This window comes from Miscanthus floridulus, chromosome 9 (genome assembly GCF_019320115.1).
Source record: "Miscanthus floridulus cultivar M001 chromosome 9, ASM1932011v1, whole genome shotgun sequence".
Lineage (NCBI taxonomy): Eukaryota > Viridiplantae > Streptophyta > Magnoliopsida > Poales > Poaceae > Miscanthus > Miscanthus floridulus.
In genome coordinates this window covers 3,549,937-3,568,148 of record NC_089588.1, presented here as the reverse complement: position 1 = coordinate 3,568,148, position 18,212 = coordinate 3,549,937, and the positions used below count along the sequence as shown (strand labels likewise).

Sequence of the window (18,212 nt, the reverse complement as noted above, 5' to 3'; positions counted from 1 at the left end):
TTTTTTTAGACCTAACAACTTGCAGCTTCTTTGCCTTTCCCTTTTTAACACTAAATGGAGATGTGATTGGACATCCAACAGGCTCTACGGTGTCTTCAAGTTCCAGCAACCTTTTACGACTATAGTTGAGTATAGAAACATGTTAGCTAAATAGAAACAACAACAGGAACACATAATAAAAATCTGCAAGAGTTATACCCTCTTGTCATAGGACTTGGGGTAGAAACAGAGGTGGTGAGTCTAGTTGGTGTAGATGATTCTAGTTTCAGCAGCCTCCTTGTCATACTACATGCAAATACAATCATATGATATTGCATTATTACAAATTTGACAAGGGGACAAATATCTCAAATGTGTAAATTGGAATTGTACCTTCTTGTAATAGGGCTTGGTGTATGAGAACAAGTGATGGGTCTTGTGAGTGTAGCACTGTAAGTTGTTTAAATATATAAGGTATGTGTAAGTTAAGTGAAAATTGAAAATTCATAATGAAGTTCAAAAAGCTTACAATGGGTCAGCAGCACTAGATGGCACTACTGTGACACTTTTCTTGCCTCTCTTTCTCTTTGGCTTTGGAGCAGCAGGTGGTGGTGCATCAAAATCATAGACATATTCATCGCATGTTTTTGCCATGTGTCTAAGTTGTTTGCACCTTTTGCATCTTGTGGTTCTCTTTCCAGATTCACTTTCTGCAGCTAATTTAAGCCTCCTCTTCCTTGGTCTCCCAGCTGCTGGTCTCAAAATTGGAGGCCACAACTTAAATCCAAGGTTCGCTTGAGGCCACTGTTTCATATCTGCCATTGGCTTCACACACTTTTGGTATGCCTTCTTAAACTTTGCAACAGAGTAGTATTCATGAACATAGCCTTCAATATTACAACCTCAAATTGAGGTGATAACACACAAGGCACGTGTACATGGCAGACCAATAACTTGCCAACGTCTACAGGTGCATTTCCTCTCTTGAAGATCAACAGTATGCCTCCAATGAACTAGATCCCTTGTAAAACCTTTGACTTCACCTAACATTTCATTATCTCTGCCACCATCTTTGTATGCATACCTCCACATATATTTTAGCCCCCTGCTTCTTGCATTGAGGTCCTTCATGATGTTAGGCAAAATCTTATCTTTAAGCTTTTTGGCAATTTTTCTTCTCAAGAACATTTTGTCCATGCATAATTGACTTTATCCTATCCATAAGATCAATCAGAGGCACTGATTTCTCGTCCCTAATCCAGCTGTTGAATGTTTTAGCTATGTTATTTGTTACATAGTCACACTTGCTTGCTTTAGAAAATAGGTGCCTTGTCCATAGGTGCTTATGGTTTTCATGTATCCACTTCATAGCTTCAGGACATGCTTCATACATCAAATTGTAGTGCTCTTCAAACATGTGCTTTTGAAAAGCTCTACATGCTGGCCACAAGTGCTTCTCGAAGGCCTCACCTCTAAACCGTTTTTGGAAGTTTGCAACTAAGTGTCTCATGCACTCCCTATGCTCAACTCCATTTTTGAAGACTTGAGTAACAGCAGAATCAATTCCTTTGCCTGCATCTGTTGAGATCACTAGGCCTGGAGGTGATCCAATTGCTTGATGAAGTCTCCTAAAAAACCCAGATCACATTGTAGCACATTAGAAACATCCAATTCTACCCATCAATAGAAGTAGCAGATGCAAGTTGTCCCTTCCATTTCCCAGTCAAATGAGTAGAGTCTACACCAAGGAAAGGCCTACAACTATTTAGAAAACCATCTACACAGGCTTTTAGGGCAACAAACATTCTTGTAAATCTTATCTTCTTTCCCACTTGCTCATACTCAATATCAACCAAACTCTCTGGATTGGTCTTCTTCACTTCGGCCTTGAAACTAAAAGCATGCTCAAAGTTGTCATCCCACTTCCCTTTGAGTTGTTCCAAAGCCATATTCCTACCATCCCACACTAGATAATATGACAACTTCAGGTGATACTGTTCTTCTAGTCTTTTCTTTGGTTCTTTAGCTCCAATTGTGGGATCCTTTGCAAGCCAACTAAGAACCCTATCCTTGACCCAATGATTGGTTGCCATGCAGTTATGCTCAACTTTTCCAGTGTTTTGACAAGTATGCACATGAGGTATCTTTTTTATCTACACCAAATGGAAAAAATTGAAGTTGTATAAATCTGAAATTGTACAAAATTGTATACAAACAATAATGCAAGTTGCAAAATCATACCTTCCAGGTCATCCAATTCTGCAACTGTGAAGCATGTATCCTCCACTTGCACCGTTCAGCTTTGTAGTAGCCTCTGTATCTTGTTGACTCAGAATAGACAACTGCAATTTCATATTCACCCTTTATTGCATATTGCCTAATAGCCTTCTTAAAAGTATCACCATCCCCAAAGGTTACACAAACTTCTATTGTTGGGTTCTCTAAGTCAGTTGCATGGACAATGGTCTCACAATCTCGTGCATCCTCCACTACTAAGTTAGCCTCCAAACCAACACACAAGGCCCTACTAGGGATGATGCAATTTCAAGAGTAGGCTGCGTAATTAACTGGTTGGCAGGAGCATCAGTGCTACCCTGTAGCACACAAGTTCTGTTGTCGCCCAATATCAAGCTCCAAACAAAGATCATCCTTTATGAAAGTGCATCTAGCCCTTTAGTGGGTTTTTGATGATTGAATAACAACATGATTAAAGGTCTAACCCATTTGCTAAGTGTGGACAGGTAATAGGTTATCTCACAGGTACTTAATAAAGCTAAAATGATGTGTTGTTGTATAAACATTCTAGTTCAAGCACAAGACAACAATGCAAATAGAATTCATGCAAGGGCTTATTTATTGTGGGGTTTCCATGAACTATGTGAAAAGCAAGCACAATAAAAAATAATTAATGAGACATGAGGGATTGCATATGGAATGGTCTCATATTTGAAGCTTGCTAAATTGAAATGAAAAAGATAACAATACAAATGAATGGATAATTCAACACAAGATGTGACTTGATGGCTTGAGATGGTGAAGATAGCAAGGAAAGACTTCGAGGTACTAAGCAAGGATGAAGGGCAAGCGACGGCTTAGCGGCCGAAGAACCTAGCTAGGGTGAAGAAGGAAGTACTTGCATTTAGTTGAGGTACTAATCAAGCTATGATGGTCATATTGATATAGAGGATCAAATCTATATTGGACAAAGTGTTGGAAGTCACTTGATGCATTTGGAGTTATTCATATTTGATGAGTGAAATCAAGTCACATGCTCAAGATGGCTAGGCTCAAGTGAAAAAGATCAAAGTTGACATGTTGGCACCCTTACTTGATGAAGATTAAAAGAGACGGTATCAATTCAAAAGAGATCAACTCAAGCGATATAAATTTGTTTTTCCTTTGATCTTGAGTTTAATAGGTATGTCGTACTATTAAGAGGGATGCATCATATTGATAGATAATCATTCATAAGTGCTCATGCCAACCCATGTGAGTTTTGAGTGTTTGAGAGACAAAAGAGCTAACTAGTTTTTTGTTGGTCTGGGATACCGGACATGTCCGGTATGTACCCAGCCATGGTAAATTTTTTGATGTTCTCGGGTTGGTTCGTCGTGAATTCCGACGTGAGTCGGGAGTTCCGGCAATCATTGGAAGTTCCGATGTCTCGTGCTTAACTAACTTGGAGAAGTTCACTGTCCTGATCATACCGGACGTGTCTGGTATGGACGACCAGAGCTCAATGGCTAGTTTTCAAATGAGCTGAGGGTCGGAAGTTCCGACGTGAGTTGGGAGTTCCGACGGTCGGGAGTTCCGGCATGCGTCAGAAGTTCCGACACCTCGCATACTTTAACTTAGTGAGAGCCCAACGGCTAGTTTTCAAAAGAGATGAGGGTCGAGAGTTTCGGCATTCGTCGAAAGTTTCGACGCCTCACAACGATACTTTACTCAGTTACCATTGGCGCAGTGTAAGTCATACCGGACGTGTTCGGTATTCCAACGGCTAGAAATCGACTAGTTTTTCAAAGGGGTTATAAATTCCCCAAGCCTCCACCTTTGGAGGCTGCTGATTCTGCTGGTTGCAATACACATTTTTGAGCCTTGCAAACTCTCCCAAACCCTCTTTTAGTGAGTGTGTGATCCAAATTGCCAAATCCATTTGTGGGTTGAGAGAGAATTCAAAATTGAGAGCAAGCCACCACTTGAGCACTTGTGCATATTGTCTATTTCGTGATTTGCATGTTACTCTTGGACTCTTCGGTCCTAGATGGCTAGGCGTCACTGGAGAGCACCCGAGAGATTGTTGTGTGCCTCGGAAAGTTTGTAACGGTCGATTCCATCGCCTCAGAATCAACTAGTGGAAGGAGGAAAAGGAGTTAGAAAAGACTCCGGCTAGAGTGACCTTCGTGGTACCCTTTAGGGCTGACCTTTGATGGGTCGCCCGTAGCCCCCTCAACGGAGAGTAGGACTCAAACGAGTCTGAACTTCGGTAAAATAAATATCATGTCTCAATTTGTATTTTATTTGATATTTGTGTTGCTCTAGCTCTTGTGCAGATTACCTGTGTGTGGCACTATCTTTAGTGGGTGCCTACAGGTTGGATTGAAGTTTGGAATAAAAAAAACGAAGTTAGGGGTCACACTACAGAACTCGTGTATACCGAACGTGTCCGGTATAACTACCGGGCGTGTCCGATATTGCCTGAAGTGTTCTATCAAACTGGACGTGTCTGATACCTCTACCAAATGTGTCTGGTATTGGCCCCTGCTCTGTTTTTATCTATTCACTGCACTAATCGTTGTGTTGTGGGGTTGTGGCTCCTAGATTTATTTAGTATCTTTTACATACTCTGTGGCTAACTTGTCAGGGGTGGTATTACTCTTATTTGGAGTTTTCATTTTGGAAACTCCCTTCACTAATCATTTTCGCATTTAAAGGTGTTAATTTTCAGAAACGCCTATTCAACCCCCTCTAGGCGGCATCCTAGGTCCTTTCACTTTTATCATAACCCGCACTTGCACTGAGAGCCTTCTTATATCCCAATACATGTCAATTGCATGCATCAGTTGTTATCAGAATGAATTTCTTCATAGCTACGACTCATATTATCCCAATAGGTGACACGTAACTTATGTTTAGAGTCTATCTTAATTTTTGTACCAATGTCAAGTAGCAACTCATTCCAATTTGTGATATCCCTATCTAAAATCTTAGCAATGTAACAAGCATCACAATACTCGCGCTTGCCATCTTCAGTCAATTTAACAAAAGCACCTACACGTGCAACAAACCTATAGGACGAATTGGGATCCATCCTACATATATAAATATGAACAGAAATATAATTTGAATGAACACGCCATATAATTTCAATTAAGGCTAGGGTAGGAGATAATCTGAATGAACCCTAGGGTACGGATAATGGCAGAAATTAGTTACCCGTCGGGAACCCATGAGAGATCAGCATGCTCCTCGGGGAAAATGTCGCTCAAGAATAGTGGAGACTCCATCACTGTTGCTACCTTCGGCATTGGGTGCCGCCGCCGCTTCGTTCGCTGCTATAGAAAATGGGCGATGTTGCCGTCACGGGAAGCGAGTCCCGCCGTTGTCGCGCAGCCATTTACAGGCGCCGCCAGCGGTGGGGGAGATGGCGCGGCCGTTCATGCTGCTTTTCTGTGTGAGCGAGTTGAGGGCGACCGCACGCACCGATGCGCGGGCTCCCGAAGTCCCTATCCGTTCTAAATTGAAGGGATATAATAAAGAGGCAAGGGCATATCCATCATTTCGTGTGGCTGTCCGCTAAAACCAAATATAATATGAAAAATTGGTTGTGTAGTATGAAAAGATCACGATCTCAGTAAAATACCATCGAAAGTTTGCGTCCTTGTAAAATACCACCAAAAGATTGAACTGTGAACTGAAAATAGCATTCCGTTAAAATAAAGCGACAGAAGTGACGGAAAAGTAGCCTCTGTCACGTCATCATGCCCTTACGAGTTGTTCTCGTGGACGCTCCCCACGAACAGGAACGGCTCCTGCGGCACCACCGGCACCACGTGCCGCAGCGCCTGTGCTTGCGCACGTCCTTGCCGTCCCGGCTCTCGCCTCGCCCGGTCCTGCCCCGCGCCAACGCCTCTCCCCAATCCCGATCTATGTGCTTGTAACCTGCATGGGATGGAGGAAGAGGAGGAGGGCCCCCTGCAGCGGGACGTCCTCAACCGCATCGGTGACACCAAGGTGCTCGGCAGCTGCGCCCTAGTCTCAAGCTGCTTCCACGCGCTCGTGCTGCTCGTCGACTCTGTCTTTGTCCGCGTCGACTACGTCATCCCGACGACCCGCTGTCCTCCTCCTTCGTTGTACCGCGCTCCCCGCCGCACCAGGCGCTAGCTGCGGGAGAGGCACGTTCATGTACATCGCGCACGTCCTGGTCGATGGCATCGCCACGCGCTCGGCCAGATCCTGTCCCCTGCCGCGCCAGGCGTCTCCTGGCGCTCCGAGCCACTGCCCGTGTCCGTTGCAGACGTCTTCCACCAGTCCACCACTCGCGCTCCGAGGTGCTCCGCTCAGCTGCGGCGCCTACACATCGAGCTGGCACTGACGATGGCATGCTCCTAAAGTGGAAGGCCGACTTTGGCTCCACCCTCGGCAACAGGGCCATGGTCCGACGGTGGCGAAGGCGATGCGCAGCTTCTGGCCGCCAGAACCTGCTGCTGGATGAGTGCTTCTTCAACTCGGCAAGGACGCGTGCTTCTGGTCGCTGGAACCTGCTAGCGCTGGTGCAGTGGTTCTACGAGCCCACGTCCTAGTGCGTGCTCCTATAGTCCTATCTGGTAAGGACGTGCGCAAGCACAACCTGCGGGCGTTGCACGTGGTGGCGGGGTGCCACAGGAACCGTTCTTGTTCGCGGCGAGCATCCGTGACAACATCACGTACGGGCGCAACGGAGGCTTCCGTCACTTCCGTGACTTTATTTTAACAGAATGCTACTCTCAGTTCACGGTTCAATCTTTCAATGGTATTTTACGGAGCGCCAAACTTTCGGTGGTATTTTACGGAGATCGCGATCTTTGGATGATACACAACCAATTTTCCCAATATAATAATGAGTTGAGTGTTCGGTAGCATATTTCCCATGAATTTTGATGTCTTTTGGCTAAGACATGTTTTTAGTGGTTTTTGGCACATACCACATTCTAACGATGTCCCATGGCCAATTTTGCCTTCTTGGGAGGGACTCCTCATCTCCGGCTGATTCTTGACCCCTCGCCTCATCACTCGATTATTTTCCTATGTCACTGTCGCTCATTTTTTTAAGTCACAATGTTGGCTATACACAAACAATAGTACAACAAAAATCAGAGGAGACCCAGAGGAACTCTCGGGTTACCCAAACAGTATGGTTTTAGCCTTTTGGGGCAACTGGATTTATCCGGTGGTGATCCAGAGGAGACATCGGAGCATTGGGCAATCCAACGGCTATACATTTGAATATAACCATTGGATGTCAGCAATGTTTCTGGTGTGATACTTCTTCGATGACCACCGGATATTTCCGATAGTCCCACATGATCTATTTTGAGGCTTGAGGATATATATATATATATATATATATATCTGTGTGTGTGTGTGTGTTGGCCTGCCATTTGAGAGGGTTGAGATCTTTGTGAATCCACCCACATGTATAAGAGCCAAAGTTAGCCCTCCACTCACATACGCATAGTTGAGGTTGTAATTCGTGGTGAGATTGGAGTGATCTAGTATATTTGCTTGAGAGGGATAGCATCTTGGCACTAGGGGCTGTGAGCAAGCTTGAGTGCTTGTTACTCTTGGAGGTTGCCACCTCATAGACGACTTGGTGGCAAATGGCTCCGTTGAAGCATCGAAGAAGCTTGTGAGGTAGCTCTGGAGAGAGCATTTGTTCGGTGCTCTTGTGGTCGTCCCCGCCGGAGGAAGACAAAGATCAGCTCTAGTAAAAAAAAGAGGTGTGAAGAGTACCAAGATGATCGTCTAGCTCAAGAGGCTAGTGCTCACGTCAGAGCTCACCTTGAGAGGTGATTCAAACTTGCGGGCTTGGTGTCTAGCGGGAGGAGTAACATTCTTGGACTTGCCTCATTGGGGAGTAGATGGCTGACAAGCCACCAAACCTTAGAGGAAAAAATCATCGTGTCATCTATTGTCTCTCATTTGGTCTGCACTTCCTAACATTAGCGTTGTATTTGTTATACCTTGTGTTAATGTTGTTGCTCTCTTGATTGAAGGCTGCCTGCCAGCGCTTTTGTCTAAAACTTCTTTGTCTCCTTTTTCCAAATGTGAACCTTCTGTCGACTATCTTCAGAAATTTACTACTTACTCCGTCCATGAAAGAATCAATTCCTGGAGTTGTCATAAGTCAGCTTTTTAAACTTTGACCGAATTTATAGAGAAAAACATCAAGATTTATGATATCAAACTAATACCATTAGATGTATCATAGAATATATTTTCATAATATGCTCATTTCATGTCATAGATGTTATTATTCTTTTTCTATAAAATTAGTCAAACTTTAAAAAGTTTGACTGATATGGATTCTAGGAATTGATTTATTTGGGGGAACGAGGGAGTATTGAGGTATGAGGAACCCACATGCTTAAATTATAGTAGTAGCACTTAGTTTCCACTTGTAAAACTTCTTTTGGATAATAACATATGAAACATCCATGAACCTGAGTGTCACTACGACAAGTAATACCACAACAAGTGCTCATTCAACAATCTACGTGTCGCTGGTTGCTAAGTTGTGTAACATTGTAATTTGTATATAACCACAATATATATATATATATATATATATATATATATATATATATATATATATATATATATATATATATATATATATATATATATATATTGTGTGTGTGTGTGTGTATTTGAATGGAGCCCATAAATCATTTTTGCATTGGCGCGGTGTGGCCAAATCGGCTAACGCTGTGGAGCCTGATCCGTTGATGTTATTCTGTACGTATCGACCTCTCAAGTTAATTAAATTCTGAAATACGATTCGCTCGATTCATTCATATATACTCCATCAGTCATGTAATATAATGTATTCTAAGAATTTTAAAATAAATTAAGAGAGAACATAAAAGACGCATGTATCCTTATTTTATTTCCTAATCAAACTCTATCATCAATGTGATTAATGTTGATTGATTGATAAATGGAAAGTATTTAATGTAAAATTGGTTTTTGTCATTTAGAATGCATTATATTTGTGGACAAATTATAAATACTAGAATGCACTATATTACAGGACGAAGGGGGTATAGACACAAATACTCCATTCTTTCCAAATTATAAGTCATGTTGACTTTTTTTTTACATCCATTTTGCTATATATCTATACATAACATATTGTATCTAGATAAATAGTAAAATAGATGTATAAAAAAATGACTTATATAATTTGGAAGGGAGCGTCAGTCTAACATCTACTTAGTATCCGACAAGGAACGCACCTTTGCTCCGCCTACCTCGTTCCTCCACGGCTCCACGGGAGGCTTCAGGATTTGGGGCAGGCGTGTCGGTTTCTCTATGAAAAGTGGGCCCGTGCAATTTTACGCGCTAGATTGACGGGCGTCGATTCAGGCTGTTCGCCTGGTATTAAAGCCGGCTGATAAGCCGACTGAAGCTGTTTTATTGTAAGAGAAAAATACTATAGATTCTAGCTGATAAGCCGGCTAAAATCATGCTCTATCAATTTATTGTGTTCTTACGACTATTATTTTGGTCATCTTTTCATTTGACTTTGTTTTATCAATTTAAAATTTGAATTTCCAAAAATGACAACTTCAAACAACATTTTGATGAGTTGTACAACTCCGTTGTTGATGACTTTTTCAGCTGGAATCATTTGCTATTTCAAAATTTTGTTTGAAGTTGACATTTTTTTAAATTTAAAATTTGAATTATTCAAACAAAGTCTGATGGAGTAATGACCAAAATAAAAGTTGTATATCTTGATGAGTTTTACAAATTTGTGGTTTATGACTTTTTTGTTTGAAGTCATTTGCTATCCAAAAATTCTGTCATAGTTCTCATATTTTGAAATAATATTTATAAAAAAAATTATTGGCCGGGCCTTATTTAGCTCAGCCCTCCATCTCCCCCTGCCTGGGCCTGTTTGGCCTACTCGTTCGTGTAGCTCTCTTGACCCTCTGATTAGATCGGACGGCTCACATCACACCCTTAGCCGGTCAAAACCTGGGTCGTCCCGGCTTCCTGAACCCTAGCTTCTTCCTTCGTCCCTCCGACTCCTCCACTTCTCCCGTCCCACACGTAGCGGCGGTGCCTGGTGAGCCCCCTCGCGCGTCGGGACTCCTAGATCCAAATCGAAATCGGAAGCCGACTCCAATTTGGAGGTCTGACTCCCGACGATATAAGCCGAGGCAGAGCAGATCCCCTCGCTCCCTGTTGTCCCTGGTAAGGTTTGCTCGATCATCTCGTTCGATCCATCCCGTGTTCATCCATCTTACTACTCTCCGCCCGCCGCCATGTCCTTTCCGACCGTCAGTGGCCGCCGCAGGAGGAGCCGGGACTGGCTGCAGATGGATGATACAATCCCTACTTTCGACTGGCTTCCAATGACTATGCCGGTGCTCGTCGATGGCGAGATCTACTTGGTCGACGCAGAGTTGCCAATAATCCCCGACGACGACCGCCGCAGGCTGGACGAAATCCGGGACGAAGTCCGGCGACAGCGGGAGGATCTGGATATGGTTTTATACGGCCTCAACCGCAAGCGTGCTCGAGTCCCCACCTCCAGCGATGATGCCATCCAGGGTCTGCTGCGGGAGGCGAGGGCCGGCGACGCGGGGATGCCGGAGGAGTGCGCCGTGTGTCTGCAGGATTTCGACGCGGACGCCAAGGAGACACTCAAGGTGATGCCGTGCTCCCACGCCTTCCATCCGGACTGTATCTTCAGCTGGCTCCGGGTTAAAGCAGTCTGCCCGCTGTGTCGTCACGCCCTGCCCACGCAGCAGCATAAAGACCCAGACTTTGAGGACGAAGACGACTCCGACGAAGACGACTCCGACTCCGACGAAGACGACACTGCCTCCGACGAAGACAACGCCGTAAATCATCAGGAGGAGAGCACACCGGCGGTGACAGATCCAGAGGGGCCCTAACCCTAAGACCTGCCAACAACAAACATTGGTGGAGCCGTGTGTGCAATTGTTGCCAAATGTACATGTACCCAAGCAATCTTATTATCTATCAGCAGTTCCTTGATCTACTATTATTATCACTCTACTACTTGTAGCAGAGTTGTAATAATAATAATGATAGAAAAACTGTGCCTGCTCATGGTACAGTACATATGTTCTAGTCCAGTGGATGAACTTTGCTTCGTTGTGCTATTGTATACTACTATGACAAATGGTAATGAAGCACTAACTACCTGCTAATTCATTACTAGTAAATAAGCCCAGAAGGCTTAGATACAGAGGTGAGTCTGTAGCTTTTTTAAAAAGACCACAATAAGATACATATGGGACTGATTAAAAATAAAAACGAGCACACAACTAAGTAACATAGATGGTATCAAAAATCTTTGCATCTGAAGGACTAATTTATTAGCACGGACAATGCTTCAAATTATTCAAAAATGGCAAGGGCATAAAAGTAATGTTTATATTTAATGCTACAAGAAAGAAACTTCTAAACAATTCATCGAACACCTGCATTCATTCTCATATGGATAAGACACATTGGGAATATGCTGAGTGGCAGTGACACATATTCCTTGAAGAAATGTCTCAACGCTTACTGAAATAATGCTATTTGGCGATAGGTCCTTCACTGTAAGTATAAAACCATACGTCCTGCAGAACAACAACACATCCGGTAATTAGGTTACAGGCAAAACCAGTTAATTGGAAATGTAGATAGCTGTTTATGATTTGAAGTTTGAAAGACCGAACAAAGTTGCTATTGGCATAATACCAGACTGAACTCCTTCACATATGCAAATATCTAAAACTGAATTTGTAAGCAAAATTAAATCTTACTCATCTAAGATAACTCTGTTAGCTGCAGAGAAGGCTTAGAAAATGAGCTTAGTATATTTACTTTTCAACCATCTTGTGGAGTCCACCAAGTTTCTTCAGAAATCACCCTGTTCAATAACAACACATAGCATGACCAGATAAACAGCAGAAAAATAAAGTGAAGTACCGTTTTTGCATAATAATGCTGCACAACTCTCAGTCTGGTTGTTTTATCATTGGCTAACACATCACTTTTACTAGCTCTTGATCTTTTTAGAAGAAATACTTTTGGTACTTACAAATGTGTGGTTTTGTGGAGTACTTACGAATTCTGTATAAAGTGCTGCATATCAAAGGCACGGCTCAAAGAATTTTCCAGCTCAACTTTGTATCTCTGCACATACAAACACACACAACTGTGATCCTCCGGTTGATCATAATAGTAACGTGAACCATGTATTTAATTGAGGTTCAAAAGATGAGCTTTAAATGTTAATCCAAGTCAGAAATAGATAATAAGTGGAATCAGGTAGGACCATAGATGCATTTGTTCAAGGGAGAACTCCTGTCATTTTTCTTCGAAAAATATAGATGCAGCTGTTGGAGGTTGCAGTTATTTGTTAAATAAACATTATACTGGCTGTTGATACTTCAGGTTAATAATTTTCAGGTGGAGAAGGATGCTTGTTGCTTTGAAAAGTTGACCAATGTTTGATGGTTGTTAGGAACATATAAGCTATTTCAGAGTTCTGAAACAGTCTGTTTATCAGGCTGTCAATCTATTACAACACAGTGGATACAGACGAAACAATGAATTATCATGATTTTTTTCCAGATTTCAAGTTTTATCAGTCTGTTACATCCCAGAGTTCGCAAAAGAACAAACTTTTGTCAGACTTTGTATATAGTTACATACAGAAAATAGGGAAAATACATCTTCAGCATTCGGAAGAAAAAAACTACTCTCCAGTAGTGACACCTTTAGGTTCACCGTTCACATAAAACTAATCACCTACATAAGGTATAAATTATATACTCTTCAAAGAAAAGAAAATACATCTTCAGCTATTATAATTTAGTATCATATAAGCATTGTGAGTTGAGTGCCAATGAAGTTTCCGCAGATAGAGCATCGCTAATGTAGACGAACAAAATTGGATTCACCATTTTAGAGCCTCGGATGAATTATTTATATAATATAAACATGATATACACAATTAAATGATTCTGGAGGATGCCAATACAAGGATATATAAAGAAACAAGTTTCAAGTCATTTGGATTTTTTCTATAGATTTTGAAAGATCTTGAATGCACAAGCACAATTGGACAGGATGAGAAGCACTAGAGGCGTAATTTAATCCACCATAGAAAAGCAAACGAGCTATTCTTGCCGATTGATCAATCCTCTGTGTTTCGCTGCAACTAATGAATTTAGAAAGTGTGCAATAGGCTTGGATTCCTCAGCCTCTGCCCTCTTTTACTGTTAAGCTCAAATTTTTGGACTTGAATCGAGTGCACGTTGGGAATGGCCAAATGGAAATTAACTCACTGTTTTAGTGTGTACTTCATTTAGATGTGCTAACCATAGAGTTGTCAACAAGACACACTAACAACAACAACAACAAGACACACTAACTCACAGAAAATTCAGTGATTGCAAATAGGTACTAAATTAGCACCAACATTCTAATGACTCAATTTAACTGTAGGTACAGGAAGTCATTTGCTAATTTTGTTATAGCAAAACTGGTGTCCTAAGGATCTAGTGCATGGAAAGAGCTAAAAAGCTTCAAATGACAGAGGATACAGACATACAGTTTGAAACTTACAGTCAGTACAATTGCAAACGATCATGTAAACAAAATATTTTAAGGTTGACTTGTGTCACATCCACGGCGTGAGTCTGTAAAGTAATGGTGTACTCAGTAATCACCAACTCTAGATATTGAGGTCAGGTAGTTTAGCTTGTTGGACATTCTTGGATATTTACTAGCAGCACTTAGCAGCCTAATTTTGTAGCAGAAACATTCCAATTCTTAGAATTTTGGGATGTCAAGGACATAGATGCATGTGAGTTAAGGATGCAGGCAGGCACTAAATAATTTATGAAGCACGATCTGACAGCTTGTGATTCCAAATTAGTTTATGCATTTCCAAATGCTCAAGGAAAGCATGGAAATGCTGAACATGTCGACATAGGATTAACTAGTACTGAGCAATGGATGAATGTCTTTGAGAAAGGAAGGCATACCAATCCAGGAGCTTCTGCTAGTGTTGTTGATGTGCTCCTTATCGTCGTGGCCTAAGAAAAATGGCCAAATACAAGTGTGGAATCATCAATATTTTCAGGTAATTTGGGCCTGTCAGCAGATGAAAAATAATGCATCCAACAGAGTTATCAACATTATCATTCAATTTTAGGAGGCAGCTAGGCTGCGGCGGTGGCTCGCGCCGCATGGCCTTTGCCACTGCTAAGTTACTGTTGTGGACTGTGGCCACCCCACGCCGCGGCATAAAGCATGGATACACTGTGATATGGTGGGCACGCATAGCTGCATGGCCATTGCTTAAAAACAAGTAGCCAGGAACACAGGCGCAGTGCAGCCATGCGCGCGGCCCTGCGACATCTCACCATGGCACATGAGCACGAGCCTGGATTCGAAAGGAAGAGATTCCTAAAAAGAAAGATTGATGTGTTTATCTTCCTTCAATGTAAATAAAACAAAACAAGAAGAGTGTGGTCCTCGAACTTGTTCGGCTACGTCCCGATCCCTGAACTCGCAAATCGACCGTTTAGGATCTCAAACTTGCTGGTCCCTAAACTCTCAAATCGCTCGTTTAGGTCCTCAAGCTTTTTCGGCTGTCCTTAAAGTTGCAAGCACCCGTTTAGATTCTCAAATTTGTTCAGTTGTGTCATTCCAGTCCCTAAATACTGTAAACTTGTAAATTCAATATATATTTATAGAATTGTCTAAAAATTGTAAATCTAATTTTGTTAGACTCCTGATAACATGTACTTTAAATTAGAAAAAAATAAATCACCATGTACTTTATATTTTTTAACTCTATAGTCTATAGTCAATAACCAAATAGGCACATATATTTTTAGGATTTATAAAAATATACGTGCCTATTTAGTCATTTCACTACGGAGTTAAAAGGAGAAAGTACATGATGATTCCTTTTATTCCAATTTAAAATACATGTTAGCAGGAGTCTAACAAAATTAGATTTATAATTTTTGGGCAGTTCTATAGATATATATTGAATTTACGTGTTTATAGTATTTACAACATTTAGGCACCGAGCTGACACAGCTGAAAGTTTGAGGACCTAAACGAGTGATTTATAATTTTAGAGACCTAGATGATATAGTCGAACAAGTTTAAGGACCTAAACAAGCGATTTGCGAGTTTAGGGATCGGGATGACACATATAAACAAGTTTGAGGAACTAAACGGTCGATTTACGAGTTTAGGGACCGGAATGACACGGCCGAACAAGTTCGAGGACCGCTAGTGGACTTTACTCAAACAAGCAGCCTGTTCGTTTGGCTGTGGCTTGTCGTAAACGATCGTAAATTTCCAGCCGGAACAGTATTTTTCTCTCACACAAACAAGCCAGCCGTACTTCTTCACGAACCAGCCAACCAAACAGGCTGAAGAAGCACTGGGTCATTAACCTCTCCAAACCTATGTTTCACGGCGGCACCTCGAAGTGGCCACGTCACCCCGAATTCACTCAGCGAGCCATGTCTTCCGGAATGGATTTGCTTGGCTAGCAAGGAGCCACGTTGTCCGGGTAATTTCGTCCGCAGAAAAAAAAGCGCTGTCGGTCCTCTCTTCCTCTCCTCTTCCTCTCTTTCGCTTTCTTGTCTGTCCCTTTGGCTTCGCTCAGCTATCGGTTGCCGCCGCCTGCTCTGCCTCCTGGGTCATCGCCATTGGCCACCCCGCCGCCGTACGCCTCGGCCCTCCCGTGGTTGTGCCTTCCTTGCTTCTTCCTTACCCGCCGCCCTTCCTGCCCCCGCTTTCTCCACCGTACGCCGCCGCGCGGCCTGCTTATCCGTCTGTCCCTGGTCTGCCCTCGTATTATTATCTCTCTTCTTCCTTGGTGTACTACTCTAATTTAAGTGACGTACTGGCCCATTCCGTTACACAAATCCTTCATGTTTGGTCAAAATGTGATCAATTTTAGGAGGCAGCTAGGCTGGGCTGTTGGCTGCCTTGTCGGACTCCTCTCCTTTTCCAGATCACTCACAATTCCCACATCCACCGTCGATTTAACACCAGGCCGCGGCGACGGCGCCCGCCCGCCCCCCTCCTAAACCCCGCGACGACCTTGAGCGAGCCGAGTCCCCGACGACCAACCATGGCCTTCTCCGCTAAACCCTGTTGTTCCACCACCACCAAACCCCCCACCCCCGTCGCTCACCTCTCCCCCTCCCCCTCCCCCTCCGCCTGCGCCGCAGCCTCCGCCCGCGCTCCGCCCATGGCCTCTCCGCCGCCGCCGCTGGCAAGTCGACCCCCACCATCATCCGCCTCCACGCGTTTGCCCAGCGCATCCGGGCGTCGCAGCAGCGGCGGCGGCCCGAGTACGTGCCGAACCGCATCGACGACCCAAACTACGTGCACATCTTCGACACCACGCTCCGCGACGGGGAGCAGTCCCCCGGTGCCACGATGACGAGCGCCGAGAAGCTGGTCGCCGCGCGCCAGCTGGCCCGCCTCGGCGTCGACATCATCAAGGCGGGGTTCCCGGCCTCCTCCCTCGACGACCTCGACGCCGTGGTTGCTTGATTAGCTAAAAGGCTAGAAATACTAACAATGGCAAGTGGCAAACCACTACATTTGTCTAAAATTTCTGTTGAAACTTCTCTAAGTTGTTCGGGAAGGCATCCTCGGAACCAAATATTCTTTTTAAAAATAATCTTTTTGATAGTTGGTTATCAAGTGGCTCCATCTTATAAACACACTCATTGCGATAACTGCAACAAGCAATAGCTACAGTTTCAATGCGTGTAGTTGTTATAACTCTACTGGCCCACTCATTTTTGGGGAGGGCACATCTAAGAATATCCCATGCTGATTTGTCCCATATGTCATCAAGTATGACAAAATACCTGCACAAAAATTCATACAAAGCATATGATTTCAACTAGGCTAATAGAGCGTTCTTCATAAGAGGACACTACTTTTTCCGAGAAATAAGAGAAATATAACACTGTGTTCATAGTTAATTCTAAACAGTATGAGTGCCATACTACTCATTTTCAATTCGATAATATTAGGTAATACTAAGGAGCAGAAAGGGACACTATTTGGAACTAACCTAACGTCATATACTGACAACACACTAAATGATATTTAGGAACCATATTTGATCACAAGATTGCATGAAACATTTTAAAAACATGAACTTAAGTACCTTTTGTCTTGTAGATGTTCTCTAAGAACATTAATGAGGTTCTGCACCTCGCCAGGTTGAGAAGGTGGCTGTTGCCCAAGTTGTGAAAACATATTAGTGAGAATCCTTGTCAGGTCTGGTCTTTGCGAGACTGATACAAATGCCTGACAATCGAATTTCTCTCCAATCCTTTTGTACACCTCATTGGCCAGCGTGGTCTTCCCAAGACCGCCAATTCCTACAATAGATACCACCCTCAACCGTTGATCTCCATCTAGCAGCCACTTGACCAGCTGATTTCTTGGGCCATCAATGCCCTCAAGGCCATCTTCATCAGCATAAAGTGCGTGGAGGCGAGGGTCAACAGGCACATATTTAGATCTAGAGGCGCTCACATCGATCTTGTATCTTTTGCGACGATGACTCACCTCCATGACACGAGTCTTGATCTGTTGCATTTCACTGGAAATACGAATTTTGGTTCTCACCATATTGATATGCTGAATGATCTTCCGAATGAAACCAGCTGTGGTACCATCCTGGCTGGCATGACGAATGACCTCATCAATCCAGTCCTCGATATCATAGGCCATCTCCCTTACTTGGCTCTTCCAATCCTTGGTCAGGGGATCGAGGTCCTCCTTGTGCGCTAGAATCTCTAGCAAGGCATTCATGGTGCTGAGTTCATCCCTGATGAATGACAAGTCCTTCGACGTGTTGCTGAACTTGCTATGCTCTTCATCCATGAGGATAGTAAGCTTATTTTTTGAGAAAACGATAGTAAGCTTATTAAGAAGGG

The 18,212-nt window shown here is 43.1% G+C and overlaps 2 protein-coding genes, 1 long non-coding RNA gene and 1 pseudogene across 3 annotated transcripts; 1 reads left to right on the top strand and 3 right to left on the bottom strand.

Annotated features, from left to right (window-relative positions):
- Positions 1–1,132: 1,132 nt before the first annotated feature.
- On the bottom strand, positions 1,133–5,507 carry LOC136479076 (uncharacterized; annotated as a pseudogene).
- A 5,226-nt stretch (positions 5,508–10,733) lies between these two features.
- On the top strand, positions 10,734–11,147 carry LOC136479075 (E3 ubiquitin-protein ligase RING1-like). The gene has a single exon (XM_066477055.1). The coding sequence runs from the start codon at positions 10,734–10,736 to the stop codon at positions 11,145–11,147; it is 414 nt and encodes a 137-aa protein (XP_066333152.1).
- Positions 11,148–12,049: 902 nt separating this feature from the next.
- Positions 12,050–14,303, bottom strand: LOC136481210 (uncharacterized). Its single transcript, XR_010764649.1, has 3 exons — positions 14,262–14,303; positions 12,335–12,402; positions 12,050–12,136 (listed from the first exon to the last, which is right to left on the bottom strand). It is a non-coding gene; the product is annotated as an uncharacterized lncRNA (long non-coding RNA).
- A 2,558-nt stretch (positions 14,304–16,861) lies between these two features.
- On the bottom strand, positions 16,862–18,159 carry LOC136479074 (disease resistance protein RGA5-like). Its single transcript, XM_066477054.1, has 2 exons — positions 17,435–18,159; positions 16,862–17,129 (listed from the first exon to the last, which is right to left on the bottom strand). Exons 1-2 carry the CDS (start codon positions 18,157–18,159, stop codon positions 16,862–16,864), a joined length of 993 nt encoding a protein of 330 aa, XP_066333151.1.
- Between the last annotated feature and the right edge of the window lie 53 nt (positions 18,160–18,212).

Excerpts from the sequence above, each read along its gene's own strand:
- LOC136479074 (XM_066477054.1), bottom strand. The coding sequence starts at position 18,159 with ATGGATGAAGAGCATAGCAAGTTCAGCAACACGTCGAAGGACTTGTCA. Across the intron at positions 17,130-17,434 it reads GAACATCTACAAGACAAAAG|GTATTTTGTCATACTTGATG; the intron begins GTACTTAAGTTC and ends ATTTTTGTGCAG.
- LOC136479075 (XM_066477055.1), top strand. The coding sequence starts at position 10,734 with ATGGTTTTATACGGCCTCAACCGCAAGCGTGCTCGAGTCCCCACCTCC.